At 44.7% G+C, this 20234-nt stretch overlaps 1 protein-coding gene and 1 long non-coding RNA gene across 4 annotated transcripts in view; one reads left to right on the top strand and one right to left on the bottom strand.

Annotated features, from left to right (window-relative positions):
• Window positions 1–20234, bottom strand: part of TTC3 (tetratricopeptide repeat domain 3) — a 150647-nt gene that overhangs the window by 31203 nt on the left and 99210 nt on the right. For both annotated transcript variants that reach the window (XM_045002449.1, XM_045002450.1), the window contains exons 25-29: window positions 20067–20131; window positions 8052–8188; window positions 4650–4967; window positions 3206–3469; window positions 2323–2369 (exon numbers count right to left, since the gene is read on the bottom strand). In XM_045002449.1, the coding sequence (XP_044858384.1) occupies window positions 2323–2369; window positions 3206–3469; window positions 4650–4967; window positions 8052–8188; window positions 20067–20131 (831 nt within the window). The remainder of the gene's footprint in view (window positions 1–2322; window positions 2370–3205; window positions 3470–4649; window positions 4968–8051; window positions 8189–20066; window positions 20132–20234) is intronic.
• On the top strand, window positions 226–11301 carry LOC123362123. 2 transcript variants are annotated; one of them, XR_006576347.1, is made up of 5 exons: window positions 226–564; window positions 5875–6022; window positions 9598–9833; window positions 10271–10343; window positions 11132–11301. It is a non-coding gene; the product is annotated as an uncharacterized LOC123362123 (long non-coding RNA). The 2 variants fall into 2 exon arrangements; XR_006576348.1 differs by lacking the exon at window positions 9598–9833.

Raw genomic sequence — 20234 nt, 5'->3', positions numbered from 1 at the left:
AAACAGAAATATAAAGTCAATAGCTACTCATTAAGGAGAAGTTACCATGTGTTTCTTACACTGACACACACAGTTCTTCAATTAAAACTCTCCTATCGTTTGGAATAATAATTTACAGAGCACAACAAGCAGTGTTTTTTTTCACTTCTGGAAACCCATGTGGGAAAATAATTTGACAAAAGTCTTGTATTTAGACTGTTCCACTCACATGAGTTCTGTCTTTTCCTCATTCTCCACTTTTATTATAGGGAACATGGGTTTTAAAAAGAGAATTGACAATTTTTCTGTTTCTACTGCTTGTTCCCCACATGAAGCAATGATTCTGTTATGTGACAACTTCGGTCACAGTCAACTGTGATGTCACAAACACCACAACTTCACATAAGGAATAAGCTTCAGAAACAGGGCAACTGTTGACCATTTTGTTCACATGAAAAATATCTCTATGTGATAAGTGAGGGAGGGAATTAAGAATTATCTTCACTTATTGTTAACAGGAACTGGGAACTGAACTGACACAACTGACTGAAAGATTATTTCCTCTCCATTTTTCTCTCTATTAAGGTATTTTTCTTCTCAATTTATGTTTAACATTGAAGTCTAATTTCCAACAACAATTATTTGTGGCAAATTGTAGCAATATTGTATGTCATTAGCTTACTTTGGTATACAAATAATACACCAAAACCCATAAATATTTTAATACAACAATATTTACATTTCTCTTCAACTTTAGTTTCCCCTGAAACTGGAAAATAGCACATGGTTCCACATTCCATTGACATCTACATTCATTAACCTTGTCAAAACACCCATTATGTGTATCAGACGTTAACTGTATTGCATAGGTGGACTAATTAGCATGCAGAATAGATACATTTTCAACCAGAATGCTTCAAACACATGAGCACCATGGACAAATGCATATTCTGTTATTCCACTTGGCAGAAAGATTATATTATTAAAGTTGTACGGTAGCAAACTAGCAAGATATGATTCAGAATGATGAACAGCAAAGAAGGCTTTAAATATTTTTTTAAAATCATAGTTGTACTTGAAAAGTGACTGTAGAAATGTCAATGTGTAGTTCTCAGTTTGTCTTAAATGACCTGAGCAAATATGCTGAGGTCCTTAATAAAAAATATTTTTTTTTTACAATAAACTAGCCTTGCAAGCTCAACTTGAGATCTGATAGTCAAGCTGGGTTTTTTCCCTGTCACTTATGATTTTGAAATGTATAGAAAGTGAAGTGGTCAGAGTTACTGCTGGTTGTTGTCAATGTTACTACAAATAAAAACACATGCAAAAAGACTCTGAGTTCAATTTCAGATTCAAAGTTGGCAGTTAGAAAGAAAAAACAACAAGAGAAACAAAAGTCTTTTACCTATAAAGTGGTAAATTTATCTGACCCACCACCACCACTATGCTATTTTTACAGTGATACTTTTCACACTGAAACCACACACTAGTTTCAAGTACTGTTTCTAAAGCCCACATGAACCAGGTGGCTTCTTTGCTCTAGCAAAAAATAAATAAATAAAGGGAGGGGGTACATTTACCAAGTCACATTTTTCCTTGTAAAAAATAAGTCAGAGATAGCCGGATTCCTCCCCACCCCCAATAAAGAGAAAACAGAAGAAAAGTTGTTTGGCCAAAATGCAAAATGAAATGCGGTGCTGAAAGATTTTTTTTAAAAAAAGAAAACCAAAGCTCTTTGTTGACTCCTTTAACGCTTTAAACTCCCCTTCTACTCCCTCCCCCACAACTCCCCAGTTCCCGTTAAAGGTTTTTTATGCTTGTTTTTTAAATTACAAATATTCTGGTCTTGTTTCGATCATTATGAATGGAGAACTATGGGATGTCATCACAGTGACAAAAGACTAAAACCTGAGCAAATGAAAGAGAAAAGGATCATTAGCCTGACTGTTTCACTGTTTTGTTACTATCTATTTCATTCAACCTCCTGATGGACACTTGGAGAAAATCTGGCTATTCAAAGATTCCAAACTCCATAATTGAGAGCTGAGAAAGCTCCCATACTTATTCTCCAGTCTTAAGGAATGATCCTCCAAAAAACAAGGAAGACTTGATATTCACAATACTTCTCCTTTTTCTAACTGCAGATTGTTCTGTAAACCTTTCAGGCCTTCAAAACAAAACAAAAACAAAACAGAAGTACGCAATTTTCACTTTCTATTTTGCAAGTCCCCTTAAAAGAACAGGAAGTGAGCATGCATCTTCATTATACTTTGTGTCCACCGTGATGGTTTACTGTTGAGTCTGTATTTGATCATTTTTCAATTTAGTATTTAAAAAACTTACGGAGATATCTTCATTTTCCTGCTTCTTTAATATAATGCAAGGAACATCTATTGAAAGAAAAATATTAAATTACTTTAAAGAAAGTTGTAAAGTAGTACACAAAATATTAGATTCTGTAAATTATGAGATTTTGGGGGATAAAAAAATTTAATCTTTAAAATATCTCCCAGAATAAAAAAAGTTATTTTATAGAATTTCATTCCTGCTAAGATGGCATGCACATGGTTAGAGTTCAGCACTGGTTTTACTGAAACTATATATAATGTTTAAGGGTAAGCCCATGCATACGTCTTTGCAGGATTGGGACTTGCAAGTGAAACATGGTATCTCTCATTCTCACACAGCCTCGAGAAGGACTTAGCATTTCAAGGTACTCTAAAGTTAAACTTCTCCAAATTAAAATAACTTTATTCTGAAGACAGAACTCTATGAACTCCTTTAAAATAACTGCAGCAGATAAAAATTCTAACTTCTCAACAAGTCAAAGTAAAACCTGCTGTACGCTGCATATTGTATTCCCAATTTTTATAATCAGGAATCAAAGTAATCCCTTAAAAATAGCTGTCCATAATTTAAAGCTACTACAGGACAGCATTACAATATAAATAATGCTAATTATTAGTTTCATTTGATTTAAATAACTCTGAACTGTACTAGCTGCATTCTTTTTTACATGCTCCTGCCTCTTTAGACTGTTCAATCTTCAATATGGAACTTAGAAGATCCAATATGCAATTTATCGGAGAGGCTAATACTATCCCAAGATAGTATCATTTAAATTACAGTGTCACCACTTTCCTAGGATAATTCACAACAACATAGCTGGGGAGTAATGGCAGGCACAAGAGGGCACTTATAAAAGAAATAAGCTGTATACATTTACCCATTTTATCAAAGAATTCGTCTAAAGCTTGATGCAGAGATGGAAATTTCTCTCTATTATCCTCTAATAGCCATATTACACAACGCATTTCCTTCAATGATGCTTCATAGAAACACTTAAGTATTTCATTATCTTCAAAGTTGGTCAACACATTGCCTAATTTACTGCCATACTTCTCATTCCAGAGAATGGTTATAAAGCTAAGGTGAAGCTCTTTAACAATATCTCCATAACGAGAGAAAAAGATCTTTGTGGCTTCCAAACCTGAAATGAAAAAAAAATTCGATTCAATTCAAGATTTAGGTTATTCCAATTTAGGGCTGAACATCTGACATCTCCTACAGAACAGTTTGCTCCAAAACCAGATGTAAGGCTGCCAAAATTGAAGATATATACTGTAGCCTTGAAAAGTGCAAACAATCAGAACAGGTTCCAAAAAATATATCAATTTTTTACTCTACCAATTTCGTAAATGTGTCTGTTGCCTGTCAAAGTACAGGTAATGGAATCCAATTTTTAAAAACTGATTTTACCCCATTTTTGGCATTTATTACATATCTTATCCCATTTTACTTGTAACATACACCCTACATTTTAATCAAACAACAAACCAAATAAAGCTCTATAGCAGGGCAACATTATCAAAAAAGTTAGAAGCTGACTTCTTCAAACTGTAGTCAGCTAAACAGAACATTAGCATTCCAATTTGTAAGGCCAACACAATAAATAATTGGTTACTTTGTAGAAAATGTTGAGATTTATCCCTATTTTATAGACTGTCTTCTCCATTCTGGATTTTAAAGAGACAGATTCTCCACATCTGATCCTTCCCTACTGGCAAAGTCCTGTACAAACCAGTTGCAAAGAGTCCAATATTTCAAATCGATTTATCTGTCATTTAAACCACCTCCATTTTAAGAACTTAATTAGCTATAGACAGAACAGTGTTTAATTCTAAACCATTCTACTCTGGAGAGTGACTTAAAATGCCACCTTATTACTCAGATGCATTTTGTTTACATTGCAGCGGAGCTCCTCCTGCCGCATCGCCCTTTTTCTCCGGTGGCACTCCTCCTGCCGCGCCCCCCAATGAATCGTGTTGCGCATCCCCTGGGGTGCATGCACCCCACTTTGGAAACTGAGGGCAGAATTTCTGCTGTAGAATATATAATTGTGGATTACACCACAAGTCAGAAAGAACAAAGCTTGACTAAGATTCTTGGTTGAGAATGCAGAGCTGGCAACTAGGGATCTTTTAGCCAACTTTTAATTTGTAAACTGAACAAATTCCATATGAAACCAGAGACAAACATGGAACCTCATGATAACATACACAGACTTGCTTTCCAGTAAATGGGAGAAAAAGAAAGGTGGAAAGCATGCTTAATTTTATAATTTCATCTGCAAATTAAGTCATCTTACAGTTATATGAAATAGGACCTACCAAAACTGTTAAGATCTTTTATCCACTCAAGTAATTTGGGATCCACTTCTTCAAGCTCACTCAGCACATGGACAAAAATTCTTGTGTTTACTCTATTTTTCTTCTGAATTAAATGACTTATGAGCTGCTCCATCACTTCATGTGAGGTACTGCTACTTGTGGAACACATGCTGTAATCCTCCTCACTTATTACCCACCAAGATAGTAGTTCACTTAGAAGTTTGGAAGTGTCATGTACACCAGTTTTTATCTGTTCAACGTTCTGCAAAATATGCTGCAGGACTCTATCACTAGCAAATAAGAACCTCTGAACATGACCTATAACAAAATAAAGTAAGATTGTTATGTCAGTTTAGAACAGCTGCAAAACAAAATAAGAACCTCTGAACATGACCTATAACAAAATAAAGTAAGATTGTTATGTCAGTTTAGAACAGCTGCAAAACAAAATCAACCCCTAAATATAGATCAACTTTATTAAAAAATATTTAAAAAATAATGTATCATGTGAACTGGAACTCAAATTTGGCTACAAGGGGTTCTCTATAGACTAGGGGTAGGCAACCTACGGCACGCATGCCGAAGGTGGCACGCGAGCTGATTTTCAGTGGCACTCGCACTGCCCGGGTCCTGGCCACCAGTCGGGGGGCTCTGCATTTTAATTTAATTTTAAATGAAGCTTCTTAAACATTTTAAAAACCTTACTTACTTTACATACAACAATAGTTTAGTTATATATTGTAGACTTATAGTAAGAGACCTTCTAAAAACATTGAAATGTATTGCTGGCACACAAAACCTTAAATTAGAGTGAATAAATGAAGACTCGGCACACCACTTCTGAAAGGCTGCCGACCCCTGCTATAGACTAACAGAATTTCTCATACTGATAATTGAATTTTAGATGCGTAAGAAACTGATTTACAAAAGGAGAAAACCATACTTCCTCAATTAATATTAGAAAGAAAATTTTAACTACCAGTAATTTTAGCTTCAAATTACCACCACATGGAATGCATAGGCACCCTGGGTGCCTGGATGGAACTCTCCAGAGCAGCAATGACCAGTGTGGATGCATGCATCTGAGCATTATGTTTTAAGGGTATTTATGGAACCTTGGCTTTATCCCTGCCTGAAAGTCTTTGCAAAAGACAATGAAGAAAAGATGGGGTGGCAAATGTGAGAACTACAGTCACTAGCAAGTAATCTTTCTTTCTCCTTCCAGGACTGCTTCTAACAGACTGCCACGTGTGAGATTAACTAGCACTAACTACCTTTGAAGAAGAGGAGTCTGAAGATAAATTAAAAAAAAAAAGAAAAGACTGAAGTGCTGCTCTCCCCCAAATTTGGGACCAGACCTACCTAAGTCTAAAGTAATGGTTGTGTGCATATATGAACTGAGCACCAGATAGCAGCCTTAGACATCTGTGATACATGTCTGAGACATGCTGGTGATGATCATTTAGACCTGTTGGAGAGTACCCTATGTAAGGATATTTCAGGACTCATTAAATAGGCCCACAGATTACCTCACAAATCCAAGAAAAACAGACAGATCCACTGCTTAGGCAGACAAAACCACTGCTTATGCTGAGTTCTTAGGGCCAAAGACCAGGCTTCATTTGCATAAATACAAGACACTACACCCCAGTGATCAGGTGGAAGGTAGCAGGCCGGTGAATTGGGACATGGGTGATTAGACTCGGGCTCAAATAATGCAATGTAGACCTCCTGCACAATGCAGGCCACAGAATCTCACCCACCCACTCCTGTATCAGTGATCTTTTATGCACAAGATTACATATCTTTTATCAACATCCTTTTATGCGCTGGCTACCCCAAATCTTTCCTATTTTGTATTATTTATTGCCATACATGGTGTTTCAAATCACACAATAAGTTACATAGCACATTGCTTCCCTTTTTAGCAACAACAAAGCTATCAATCCTATTATTTGATAAGGATCTTCCTTGTTTTCCCTAGACACTCTAAAAAATCGGTAATAGGATATTCAAATGTTAATTTTTTTTTGGCCAGGAATCTTTGTTCATACTTTATCTCTAAAAGATTATACAGAACTCATAGCAACTATACTCATTGACTCAGGCCTACAAAAGCTACATAGATATTGCTTATACATCTACGTATACACTGCTAATCAATTATCCACTAAATAATAATTAGGCCTTTATCATGTTACATAAGGTAGGCTCATTAACAAATGCTTTAGTCCCTTACACCCTAAAACCTTTTGGATCGGATACATGTGCAAGAACAATACAGAGCACACCCCCTCACCTTTCATCTGGGCTTATGAACAGGTTTGATCTAATTAAATGGTAGCTCTGAACTCCTAAACTCCCAAAGATATGTAACCTAGTTTCCCCAACATGGAATGAGGTTTCAGGGAAGAACAACTGCAGATTTATGCATAGATTCAGATGGAACTTGGAAACCACCTAGGCAGAAACTTGGTTAAGGAAGTACTCTTATGAAACATTGTATAAGGAGGACCAGCCAGTAAATCTTAGATTTCCCCTACCTGAGGTTACAGTACAAAGACCATGGGTTGGAAGGGTAGATAATATAAAGATAACACAGAGGCTCAATTGTTGGTTTCACAAGCATTGGATTCCAAGTCCAAGAAGGTGGAAGCTAATGAACATTCTCCACAGATGATTTTTAATCCCCACTCTCCTAACGCTATTTCATTCTATGCTGCCTGGAGGGAAAAAAGGGTCCCAAAGGGGAGCAGGGAAGGGAAAGATTGTGCTCTGATTGCACCAAGGGCATGTGTTCATCCCATATGTGAGAATCTACACACAGAATTCTCAAAGGAGAATTAAATTAAAGCAACTATCCACTATCTTTTCCACAACTAGTACATACAAAATAGTAAACTGTTTAATGTGAAACACAGTAGTATTTTATTTAATACTGTATTGTCTAATTTTAGCAAAGTCTATGAAAAGTAAATTAAATTCTAAATTAAAGCTTGCCACAGCCATCTTATCTCACCCATTTTTGGTAAATACATTTTCATTTGTACGTTAGCACTACAATAAATATGTAAAGAGCTATTCTGTTCTACACAGATTCTTCTACTGTGTTCATCACTGTAGTATTTGAGCATCTTCCCATAGGCATTGGCTATGGCTCCTATGCACCATGGTAATGCAAATAATCAAGTAATTAAGCAATGTGACTATACAAGACACTCCAGATCAGTATTTACCGGTATAATCCTTTCCTTAAAATAATATTCATATTCAATTCACTGAGGGTACATTAAAACTGCTACTTATGCTAATCAAAATATCCATTTGTTTATATGATAATGTATAGCAATACATTAGAATACAAATGTATTCTGCAATAAAATACCTTAAACTTCCACGTACCTTTATGACTATCATACTTAGATGTATTATCTTCCCTTTTATTTTCTTCCATGCTATCTTTTGCTGAGTTCAGTGCTTCTTCTCTTACACGCTTTCTCTTCCATTTTTTTTCTTCTTTTATTTTTAGCTTCCTAGAACTGATAAATGGAACTGATAAGTGAGGCAAATCAGCCTCAACTATCAATAGCAGTTTCTCTGGCAGTTTACAAACCATTCTCCACCTATTAGAACATTTGTCAGCTTACATTATACATTTTTCACAGTAGAAGTCATTAGTCAAACCATAGAGAAGTAAAATTTGAATATAGCTATTTCTTCAGTTAAAAAGGGAGGGATAGCTCAGTGGTTTGAGCATTGGCCTGCTAAACCCAGGGTTGTGAGTTCAATCCTTGAGGGGGCCACTTAGGGATCTGGGGCAAAAAAATTGGTCCTGCTAGTGAAGGCAGGGGGCTGGACTCGATGACCTTTCAAGGTCCCTTCCAGCTCTAGGAGATTGGTATATCTCCAATTATTACCTTACCTTTATTACCTATTACCTAAAAAGTAATGGAGACCATCTACCTTCAGGCATATTGAACAACTTATTTGAAGCTTGTAGATGTAGAGAGAATATCCTAAATATTTTACAATAATCTGTATTAGGAGGAGCTGACTTTAAAAGACTCTCTGATGTAGCATGCATGCCCATCTTTATATCTAACATGTACAAGATGTTGAGTTATTTATAAATAAATGTTAAAAAAAAGTTCCTATGACCAACTTAAATAACACAAGAAATCCATCTTTACACATGTATCTCTCATTATTGGAATTCAGATCCCAAGGAATCTAAACTCCTACCTAAGTGAAACCAGTTTAGTGAATCTCTCATTACTTCAGATAATTTTCCTTTTGGAACGAGATTAAGGGGAATAAATTACTGAGGATCTATACTGAACCTGTCCAATACGTATTTACAGTTTGGATTTCCCAGGGTTCCTGTCTAATCAAACAAGTTTATCCCCTTACTATGAAGCACCAGTATTTACCACTCTGTCAAATCTGTTGTGAGCAATAAATGCAAACTCCTTTAGAGATATTACAGCAATGCCAAGACCGTGCAAACTGAACATTCAAACGTAACCTGTATACACCATTCAGTTTTTAACCAGCATTTTCTTAGGATCCATACAGAATTTTTCAGTCAAGTAAACGCTCTAGGATAGAGGTGCTCAAGCTTTTCCATACTGTAGTGCCCCTCCCATGTAGCTTGAATCTAGCCATTTCCTTCCTCCCACTTAACAATATGAGACTGGTTGAATGGTTACAACCTCCAGATTGACCGCTCACGCTCTAATGCAGCATTTCTCAACATTTATATGCTTCCTGCCTTTCTAAACTATGTCTGGGAAATGTCAGGGAGTGGGAAGGAGGCTGCTGGTTGTTGAGAAACACTGCTCTAGGCTGTATTCTCTGCTGGAAGTGCTCAACTTCCATAATAGGAGGTTACTTAGCTGTAACAGGAGGGTTTTCAAGATACGTGGTCCCTATCTGAATTCCACTGCAGGTTACGCATGCATACCATGCCCCTGGAGCCAGATAATTTGAAAGTCGTGTCTGTTGGTCTGCGCATGTGCCCTGATTCACCTAGTGCCTCTGATCGATAGGATAAAGGGCGGGGTGGACATATCATCCCTCCGGTTCTCTCTCTACCACAAATCAGATAAGATCCAAAGCGGAGAAGGACGGCAGGTACTGGAATACAGATAGGGATCACACATCTTCACGGCCCTCCAGTTAAAGGTAAGTAACCTTCTCTTCTTCGTCGAGTGATGGTCCCTATTGTACGCCACTGCGGGTGATTGACAAACAGTACCTAAGTAGGAGAAAGATGTGAGGATGTACACAGTAGGGCTGAGTGGAGTACTGCCATCCCAAAGGAGGCATCAGCGGAAGAGTTCAGCACCAGGCCATAATGTACCTCCTCAAGAGATGCTATAGTCGTTGCTTAAGCTATGGTGGAATGAGCTCTTACCTCCGGGAGGGATTTTGGGGGGGGGGGAGGAGAAGGGGGAGCGGGGGGAAAGAGTAGGGGGGGTTGGGGTTTGAAAGCTGATAGAGTAGAATGGAGCCGGATATCTATTTGGAGATTCTCTGGTGGAGATGGCATGCCCTCCAACTCTTTCTGCTACAGCGACAAACAGTCTCAGGGATTTCCTGATTGGTTTTGTTCTCTGCAGGTAGAAAGCCAAAGCTCGAGGGAGTGGAGTCTTCATTCTTCTGCAGAAGTGTGTGGCTTTGAGAAGAAAGCAGGTAAGTGAATGGATTGGTTAAGGTGAAATTCCGACTTTAGGGATGAATTTGGGGCGTAGAGGTAAAGAAATCTTATCCTTATGAAATACAATATATGGAGGATCTGCCATCGTTGCTAGATCCCCGGGGGGGGGGGGAAGGGGGTGGAATAGAAAAATACAGGGGTATTGCAGTATGGAAAATCTTGAGCTCCAAGTTTGCCAACCCTTCTCACATATGTGATGGCTACGAGAAAGGCAACTTCCATGGAAAGGAGGGAACATGGAACAAGTACACCTCTACCTTGATATAACGCTGTCCTTGGGAGCCAAAAAATCTTGCTGCGTTATAGGTGAAACCGTATTATATTGAACTTGCTTTGATCCACCGGAGTATGCAGCCCCGACGCCCCGGAGCACTGCTTTACCGCGTTACATCCAAATTCGTGTTATATCGAGTGGCGTTATATCGAGGTAGTGGTGTACTAAAGGCTCAGAGGGGGTCTTATTAGCACTGAGAGAATGAGATTCAGGTCCCACTGGGGTGAAAGCATCTGAGCAGGTGGGAAGGTTCTTATTAAGCCTTTTCTAGAATTTATTGGTCAGTGGGTGAGTGAAAACTGAGTAACCTTGAGAAGGTGGATGTGACAGTGGCCTAGAGTGTTTGATCTTGCCATTCCACTGAGTCAGGTGCTCAAGAAACATTGGGAGAATGATTGGTGGGCGAGACAACATGTGTAGAAGGCTGGGAAACCAGAAATGTCTGGGCCAGAAGAGGGTGATCAGTATGACCCTCATTCTGTTCTGCAGGTTCTTGCCTAGAGCTCATAGCAGGAGGGTGGTGGAGAGAAGGCATAGGTGAACGTGATCTTATCAAGTAAGAAGGAGACCATCGCCCTGGGAGTGGTGACCTAGGGCTCCTCTAGAGCAATACGTAGTGCATTTACTGTTTACTTGAGAAGTGAATAGATCCCTGGTTGGGATTTCCCCATAGAATGAAAATGTTGCGGAGTACCACATCATGAAGCCTCCTCCCACTCGTGATCAACTGCAAAATGTCTGTGAGCATATTCTGTTTTCCTGGGAGGTAATCTGCTGATTTGATTGCTGAGGCACCAGTTCCAGAGGCCTCTGCCTCACTCCCCCTTTTTTGTTGATGTAGAAGACTGTTGTAGTGTTGTCTGACATTATAAGGACATGGTGATGGGGATGAATGGAAGAAAGAACTCACAAGCCTTCCGTACTATCTGTAGTTCCAGGATATTGATGTGCATCCCGGCCTATCAAGATGTCCAAACCCACTGTGCTGTGTGGTTGTTCATGTGGGCTCCCCAACCTAGTAGGCATGTATCCATAATGATGGTCCTGTCTGGAGAAGAAGAGAGAAAGGGGACCACACGCATATTTGATGAGAATCTGTCTGCCATAGGAAGGACGACAGTACCTTGCCAGGAACTGTCACCATGTGGTTCATGAAATGACGGTTTATACCTGAAGGCAACAAAGGTGAAGTCTTGCCAATAGGGTGATATAAGTGCACAAGGCCACATGACCAAGTAGAGACAGACATGTTTTGCCCGGAATCTGAGGACAGTTTGTGATGTGAGCTATGATATTGTTCATGGTCTGAAACCCGTCTGTGGGAAGGTACGCCCTTGCGCTGATATAACTTGGGGTTGCCCCGATGGCATCTAGAGATTGTGTGGGGCAAGAGCAGATTTTTCCATGTTTATGCTAACTCCCAGTGCAGAGCGAAAGTGTAGCATTATTCAACTTAATGCATAGGCCTTCAGGTGTGGCAGCAAGGAGCCAGTCATCAAGGTATGGGAAAGACAAGAAGGCCATAACGTCTAATGTGGGCTGCAACAACTGAGAATATCTTGGTAAAGACTCTGGGTGCAGTTGCTATTCTGAAGGAGAGTATCTTGTACTGAAAATGGTTGGGGCCCACCATAAATCTGAGAAAATACTTGTGGGTGGAGTGGATATCTAAGTGAAAGCAAGCATCCTCCATATTGAGAGCCATGGATCACATGCCATTTTCTAAAGATGGAATTATTGCTGTTAACGTGACATGAGAAATCTGAGTTTGCGAATAAAGTGGTTGAGATGGTGGAGGTCGAAGATTGGTCTCCAACCACTCTTCTTTTTAGGTATTAGGAAGGAGGTTGAGTAAAACCCTCTCCCTTGGTATTGTGGAGGAATGTGTTCTACTGCTCCTCTCTACATTAAGAAATCCACCTCTTGTGTGATCCAATTCTTGTGAGAGTGGTCCCTAAAGGGGGACAGGGAGGAGGGTTTCAGGGGAGGTAGTGATGCAAACTATCACATAGCCAGAGTGGATGACATTCAGCACCCACTTGTCTATTGTTATCGCACTCCAGCTGTTGAAAAAGAGACCTAGACAAACCCCGAATGGTGTGCTGGAGTCAGGAGGTGGCGGGCTTAGTGGTTCATGGCTCTCAAGCTCTCATCAAAGATAACGTTGAGCTGATGGCTGAGACTGAGATGCAAAACCTGTTGTGGAGGACGTAGGGAAGCAGGACTTCTGTACACTCTCTCTCTTATGTGGTGGCTCATAGGGCCTCTGATAGAAGAACTGTTGAGCCATATACCTCAATTTGGCCCATGGGCAATGAAACTTCCTCTTAGGACCAGGTGTGTATATCCCCAGCGATCAGAGGGCAGCACTAATCCTTCCGGGTATGGAGGGACTCATCTGTCTTCTGGTTGAAGAGGTGCTATTCACCTTGCTGTGATGTGAGCTTCCCCAAGGCCGTACAGGCAGCATTGGTGGCTGTCACCGACAGAGAAGGATCATGGGCAGGAAGAACAGAGTTTGAAGCCTGGGTCCTGGATGTAATACCCAAACAGGGTACAGGGTGAGGTAGGTACCCCGATAGACTAATCGAACGCTAAAGCTACTAGAATTGTTATATTTGCTAAAACTATAAACTATTAAAACGTAACAATTTACAAAGGACGGTTACTCACCTGTAGTAACTGTTGTTCTTCGAGATGTGTTGCTCCAATCCATTCCAGTTAGGTGTGCGCGCCGCGCGTGCACGGCTTCTCCGGAACTTTTTTCCCTAGCAACCCCGGCGGGCCGGCTGGCGCCCCCTGGAGTGGCGCCGCTATGGCGCTAAGTATATACCCCCGCCGGCCCGTCCGCTCCTCAGTTCCTTCTTGCCGGCTACTCCGACAGTGGGGAAGGAGGGCGGGTCTGGAATGGATTGGAGCAACACATCTCGAAGAACAACAGTTACTACAGGTGAGTAACCGTCTTTTCTTCTTCGAGTGATTGCTCCAATGCATTCCAGTTAGGTGAATCCCAAGCCTTACCTAGGCGGTGGGGTCGGAGTGAGACGTGCCGGAATGTAATACCGCAGAGCCAAAGGCTGCATCCTCTCGAGACTGGTGCACCAACGCGTAGTGGGAGGCGAAGGTGTGGACCGAAGACCAGGTGGCCGCTCTGCAGATGTCCTGGATGGGGACATGGCTCAGGAAGGCGGCTGACGAGGCGTGCGCTCTCGCAGAATGAGCGGTGAGTCGGCATGGTGTCACGTGAGCCAGCTCGTAGCATGACCTGATGCATTGAGTCACCCAGGAGGAAATGCGCTGGGTAGAGACCGGCTCGCCTTTCATGCGATCAGCGACTGCGATGAAGAGCTGCGTGGAACGCCGGAAGGACCTTGTCCGGTCGATGTAAAACGCCAGCGCCCTACGGATGTCGAGGGTGTGGAGCTGTTGTTCCCGGGGCGAAGCATGGGGCTTCGGGAAGAAGACCGGGAGAAAGATGTCCTGATTAAGGTGGAAGGCCGAGACCACCTTTGGTAGGAAGGCTGGGTGAGGACGAAGCTGCACCTTATCCGCGTGAAAGACGGTGTAGGGAGGGCCCACCGTCAACGCTCGGAGCTCCGAGACTCTCCTTGCCGATGTTATGGCAACCAGGAAGGCCGTTTTATAGGAGAGGTAGAGAGAACACGTGGCCATGGGCTCGAATGGTGGACGCATGAGCCTGGCCAGGACGAGGTTCAAGTCCCAGGTCGGGGCAGGGCGACGCACTGGCGGGTATAAGCGGTCGAGGCCCTTCAGGAAGCGTGTGACCATCGGATTGGAAAAGATGGCTCGATCCTCTACTGACGGACGAAAGGCGGACACCGATGCGAGGTGGACCCGCAAGGAGGAAACCGCCAGACCCTGCTCCTTAAGGTACCATAGGTAGTCTAGGATGGTAGAGACAGGTACCACGAATGGGTTGAGCCCTTGCTGGTCACACCAGAGCGCGAACCTCTTCCATTTCGCCATGTAGGTGGTACGAGTGGAAGGCTTTCTGCTTTCAAGCACCAGGCTGTAAGATGGAGGGACTGCACGTTCGGATGGAGGAGTTTGCCGAAGTCCTGTGTGATGAGGTCCGGCCACAAAGGGAGGGTAATGGGCTCCCGAACGGAGAGCTCGAGCAGCAGGGTGTACCAATGCTGCCTCGGCCAGGCTGGAGCCACTAGTATCATGGTGGCTCGATCCCTCCGAAGCTTCTGGAGCACTCTGTGGACGAGCGGAAACGGAGGGAAGGCATAGAGGAGGTGAGTCTGCCACTGATACAGGAAAGCGTCCGACAGAGAGCCCGGCGAGTGCCCCCGGAATGAGCAGAACTGGAGACACTTCCTGTTCGCCTTGGAGGCGAAGAGGTCGACCCGGGGAAACCCCCACCTCCGGAAGATCGTGTGAGCAACGTCGGGACGGAGGGACCACTCGTGGGAGAGAAACGAGAACTTGGGCTTGAGTAGGTATCTGTTCAGCCCGCGAAGGTCCAGGATAGGACGGAGCCCGCCTTTCGCCTTGGGGATGAGGAAATACCTGGAGTAAAATCCCCTGCCCCGCCTGGCGGGAGGCACCTCCTCTATGGCACCCACGCTCAACAGAGTCTGGACCTCTTGTATGAGGACTTGCTCGTGAGAGGGGTCCCTGAAGAGGGACAGGGAAGGTGGGTGGGAGGGAGGGGGCGAAACAAACTGAAGACGGTATCCCGAGTAGACCGTGCTGAGCACCCAGCTGTCCGACGTTACTAGGGACCACTCCAAGAAAAAACGGGAGAGGCGGTTGTGAAATAAACGGGGAGGATCCGGAGGGGAGAGTGATGTGCAGCCCTCGTGCGTCCCATCAAAAGGGTTGCTTCGCCCCCTGTGGGGCTTTGGAAGCGGCCTGGCCCTGGTTTCGGCGGTTGCCCGACGGGCGACGGCGATTTTGGGCCGGTCGCCGAGCCGGGTAGGGTCGGTACCGCGACTGATAGCGGGAGGGTTGCGGGTGGAATGGCCTGCGCTGCGTCACCGGCGTATGCATACCAAGTGTACGGATCGCCACCCGGCCGTCCTTTAGCGATTGGATCCGCGAATCCGTCTTTTCCGAGAACAAGCCCTTGGTGTCAAAGGGCAAGTCCTGGAGAGTAAACTGGACTTCTGGAGGCACGGTGGAAGATTGAAGCCAGGCGATGCGTCGCATCGTGACCCCTGTTGCTAAGGTCCGTGCCCCTGAGTCCGCCGCGTCGAGGCCGGCTGTAATGGAGGAGCGAGAGGATCGCCTCCCTTCCTCCAACATTGTGGTGAAGTCCTGGCAGGATGTTAACGGCAGGAGGTCAGTGAACTTGGCCAGGGACGTGAGTATGTCGAACACGTATCTGGCCAGGAGGACCAGCTGGTTACCAATTCTCATCTGCAGGCCCCCTGCAGAATAGACCTTTCGGCCGAGAAGGTCCATCCGACGTGCCTCTTTTGACTTCGGAGCAGCGGCCGGCTGGCCGTTACGCTCCCTATCGTTAACTGACTGTACCACCAGGGAGTCCGGAGTTGGATGCACATACAAGTACTCATAGCCCGTGGGAGGGACTGAGTACTTTCTTTCCACGCCCCTGGCTGTGGGGGGCACGGAAGCGGGCGTTTGCCAAATGGTGGCGGCGTTCTTTTGGACCGTGCGCACAAAAGGTAACGCAACCCGGACCGGCAAGTCTGACCCCACTACGTTCGTGATGGGGTCCTCGTCCTCCTTTACCTCCTCTACAGGGAGGTCCATAGCCGTCGCCACACGGCGGAGTAGATCCTGATGCGCCTTGGCATCAACGGGGGGCGGCTCCCTTGATGCCGCGCCGGCCACTGCCTCATCGGGAGAGGATGAGGAGGATAACTCCTGAACGACCTCAGACGAAGAGGGGTCCACTGCGTGGTGGGCTGGGGGTTCGGAGGGGCCCTCTGGCGCCACCGGAACGGCTGGTGGTGGGGATGGCGGTGGACGAGATATCGACGCCTCTGGGACTCTGCGGTGGGCCCCTGGAGGCCTCGGTGGAACGGGCAGAGCGTCCGACTCATAGTGCGCCCATGGGACCCAAAAACCCCACTGCTGGGCCCCGCTAGGCTGGGCTGGTGGCGTCGGAGGCGGGAGCCCATAGGCTTCTACGCCGGAGGCGACCGACTCAGGGCGGGAAGGCCAGGGAGGTGCCAATGAGGGTCCAGGGCACACCGCCGAGGGCTGCTCTTCCTCTCGACGCCGGGAAGGCGACCGCGCTCGACTCTCTCCACGGCGCCGGGAGCTCGACCGTGCTGGGACCGCGATCGGTGCCGGGGGCTGGACCGGTGCCGGGAGCTCGACCGGGAGTAAGATCTCCGATGCCGAGACCGACCATGGCCATCGCGGTGCCGGGAGCTCGACCGGTGCCGGGAGCTCGACCGAGAGCGCGAACCGCGACGTCTGGAGCGTCCCAGGGAGTCGCGGTGCCGGGAACGGTGCCGGGACTGAGACCGTCGATGCCGATATGGTGGCAACCGCGATCTGGTGCGACGTCGGGAGTGCGACTGGTACTGCGAAGCGGAGCGGTACCGGGACTTCGACCGACGGGCAGACTGCGATCGGTGCCGCGATGGAGTGCGGTGCCGGGACCGCGATCGGCGGGACGGCAAGCTGTCGACGGTGCGGGAACGAGACCGGGACCGTGTCCGACGTCCACACCTTGATTCCAGGGAGGGTGGCCGGACCATTGCTGCCGGTTTGCCCCTGGAGACGACAGCCCGCGCCGGCGGTGCCGGGGGCCTGGAGCCTCTATGAGCTGTATCAGCTCTCGCGCGGAGGCAAACGTCTCCGGCGTCGACGGTCGCCGAGGCTCGACCACGGACGGCACCGGGGAGCGAGGCGGCGCCGGACTCGACGGCCCTTGCGGCGCCGGAGTCACAGGTGCAGTGCACTGTTTGTGCAGAGGCACCACAGGGGCTGCAGGCTGCGGAGTCGCCTTGGCGGAGTCCTGCACGCGAGCCTGAGCCAGAGCCTGAGCCAGTCTTTGTTTCTTGGCGGGCGAGAGCGAGCGGTGCCGAGTCTTCGCAACCGCTTTCTTCGCCGGCGGTGCCGCAGTCGGTGCCGGCGGTGTGTCCTGCACGGGAGGAGGCCGCGGAGGTGGCGCGGGCGGTGCCGGTGGTTGGAGGGACTCCTCCATGAGGATCTGTTTCAAGCGGCTATCTCGATCCTTGCGGGTCCGCGGTTTGAATTTCAAACAGATCTGGCACTTGTCAGTTCGGTGCCCTTCGCCCAAACAGCGGAGACACGCGTCGTGCGGGTCTCCTACGGGCATCGGTTTCTGGCACCCCGTGCAGGGCTTAAAGCCCGGTGCTTTGGGCATGAGCCCGCACCGGCTAAGGCAAAAAAAGGGGGAACCCCCCCTTTTTTAGCCTATCTATCTAACACTAACTATGCTAACTTAACAACTATAACTAACTATGCTAACTATGAACAACAATGAACTAGAGAAAGCTAGGGACGTGAAGAGCTATCAAGCACTCCACAGTTCCAACTGCCGTCACGGGCGGTAAGAAGGAACTGAGGAGCGGACGGGCCGGCTGGGGTATATACTTAGCGCCATAGCGGTGCCACTCCAGGGGGCGCCAGCCGGCCCGCCGGGGTTGCTAGGGAAAAAAGTTCCGGAGAAGCCGTGCACGCGCGGCGCGCACACCTAACTGGAATGCATTGGAGCAATCACTCGAAGAATAATTAAGTTATTTATTGTTTACTCCTGGGGGAATTCTGAGCCACAGTGCGGGCACAAATTTCATATTGTCCGCAGATTTCTTTGCTTCCCCGCAGAAAAATGATTTCTGAGGAGAAGCAAGAACAGTCACTTGCTCCTCCCCAGCAGCTTGGAGCAGCCAGCGAAGACATAAATCAGTGTGTGCGTGTGTGTGTGTGTGGGGGGAGGTGCTGTGAGAGACATCAATTATTGTAAATGACAATATAGTTATATAAATGTTTATGGTGCTTTAGTGATTAGAACTGGTCTAAATTTTTGGACTGAAAAATTTTCCTATCAAAATGTGTTCCATTAACTGTTTACTACTGACTTTTCTGGAGATGGTAGCCAATATAAATTGTGAGTTTAATTCCTCAGCCCTCACTTGCTCTTCAGCTGCCTATGATGAAATACTGAGCATATGGCTTCATATATTTGTTGACTAATAACTATAAATAAAGAGTCAAACCTAACTATTACTATTAGACAAACGGGGTTTGGGGATTTTCTCCAATGCTCTCCACACCCATTCTCCCCATCCATTGTATTGTAATTTAAATAAATTACCAAAATAATTGAAACTGGTGTTTTTATATTGTGTTATTTTGACAAATAAACTACGCAGAATTTTAAAACACTGCGTGCAGAATTTTTAATTTTTTGGCGCAGAATTCCCCCAAGAGTAATTATTTATGGGACAAAGTTGAAGCTGTGGACACTAATGGTTCCAACCTGTACCATGTAGCAGTGAGAAGGAACTGGAGAGGCGTTTGGTCCACCCTACCCTTTATCCCCTCAGTTGGAGGCACGAGGTGAACTAGGGTGCATGCATAGACCAATGGACACTACTTTCAAATTCTCTGGCCCCTGGTGCATGCATATCCCACAGTGGAATACAAAAGGGACCATCACTCAAAGCAAAACATACATATGTCAAGAAGGGTAGCATATTCCCTGCTCTTCCTTCCTCTCCCTTCATAGCTACTTAGGCCATGGGTCAGATTGGTGAGCAGAATGAAAGGGAAGAGATGGTTTTCAAGTTCCACCCACAGTCCCGGAATCCCAGGTTGTTTGTGATAAGATTGTGAGCAGTGAAACGGCATTTACCAATCTTAAATAATTATAATTAGCTTCAGATTTAATAGCCTATTGAGATGAATGGAGCAATTTGCACTTCAGAATTATTAGTTCAAATTTTATGGAAACCAATGGAATTACTACAGGAATTAATTTGACCTTTGATTCTCTCTGTATAGAGATTCAGAGAAGATTCTTTGCATTGATTCATATTTTGAAGGTTTTCTTCATGGCCATAAACAAGTTTTGTTCTTTTTTTAAATGAAAACTTAGTTCTTTAGAAATTGCTGGGGCAACTACAGAACTGCTACTAAGACTTATTACCTAGTACCAGCTCAATATGAGCTCTGATTTAATCATGTTTGTATACATTTAGCTTTTTCATCCTGCTATCAAATTAGGAACCTCTAAAATCTTTTATGCTGTTTTCTGAACTCCCTCTAGTTTGTCAACTTTCTAGTAACACAGTGAACACAGATGAATCAAATAATCATTTGAATCCTTGCCCGAGCCATAAAGAGAGCAACTATCACCTCTCTAAAATATCTGGAGTACTTCAGCAATTTCTGAAATATAAATTAACAATAGGATGGGATTATAAATTACTGTTAATCCTACAAATCTTACCTTGAACATTTCTGTTTAACACTGGCTCTTGGTGGATCCTTAATTTTGGGGATTTTTTGTTCAAACTACAAAAAAATTACACCAGGTTAATTGAACTTGAGTTCTAAAGCAATCTTCTTAACAATAAAAACAAAAATGACATCTGATGTTTCAGAAGTCAACAATGTA

Source organism: Mauremys mutica, chromosome 1 (genome assembly GCF_020497125.1).
Source record: "Mauremys mutica isolate MM-2020 ecotype Southern chromosome 1, ASM2049712v1, whole genome shotgun sequence".
NCBI classification, from domain to species: Eukaryota; Metazoa; Chordata; order Testudines; family Geoemydidae; genus Mauremys; species Mauremys mutica.
Note: the sequence above shows the minus strand (reverse complement) of the source record. Positions and strands in the feature narration are given on the sequence as shown.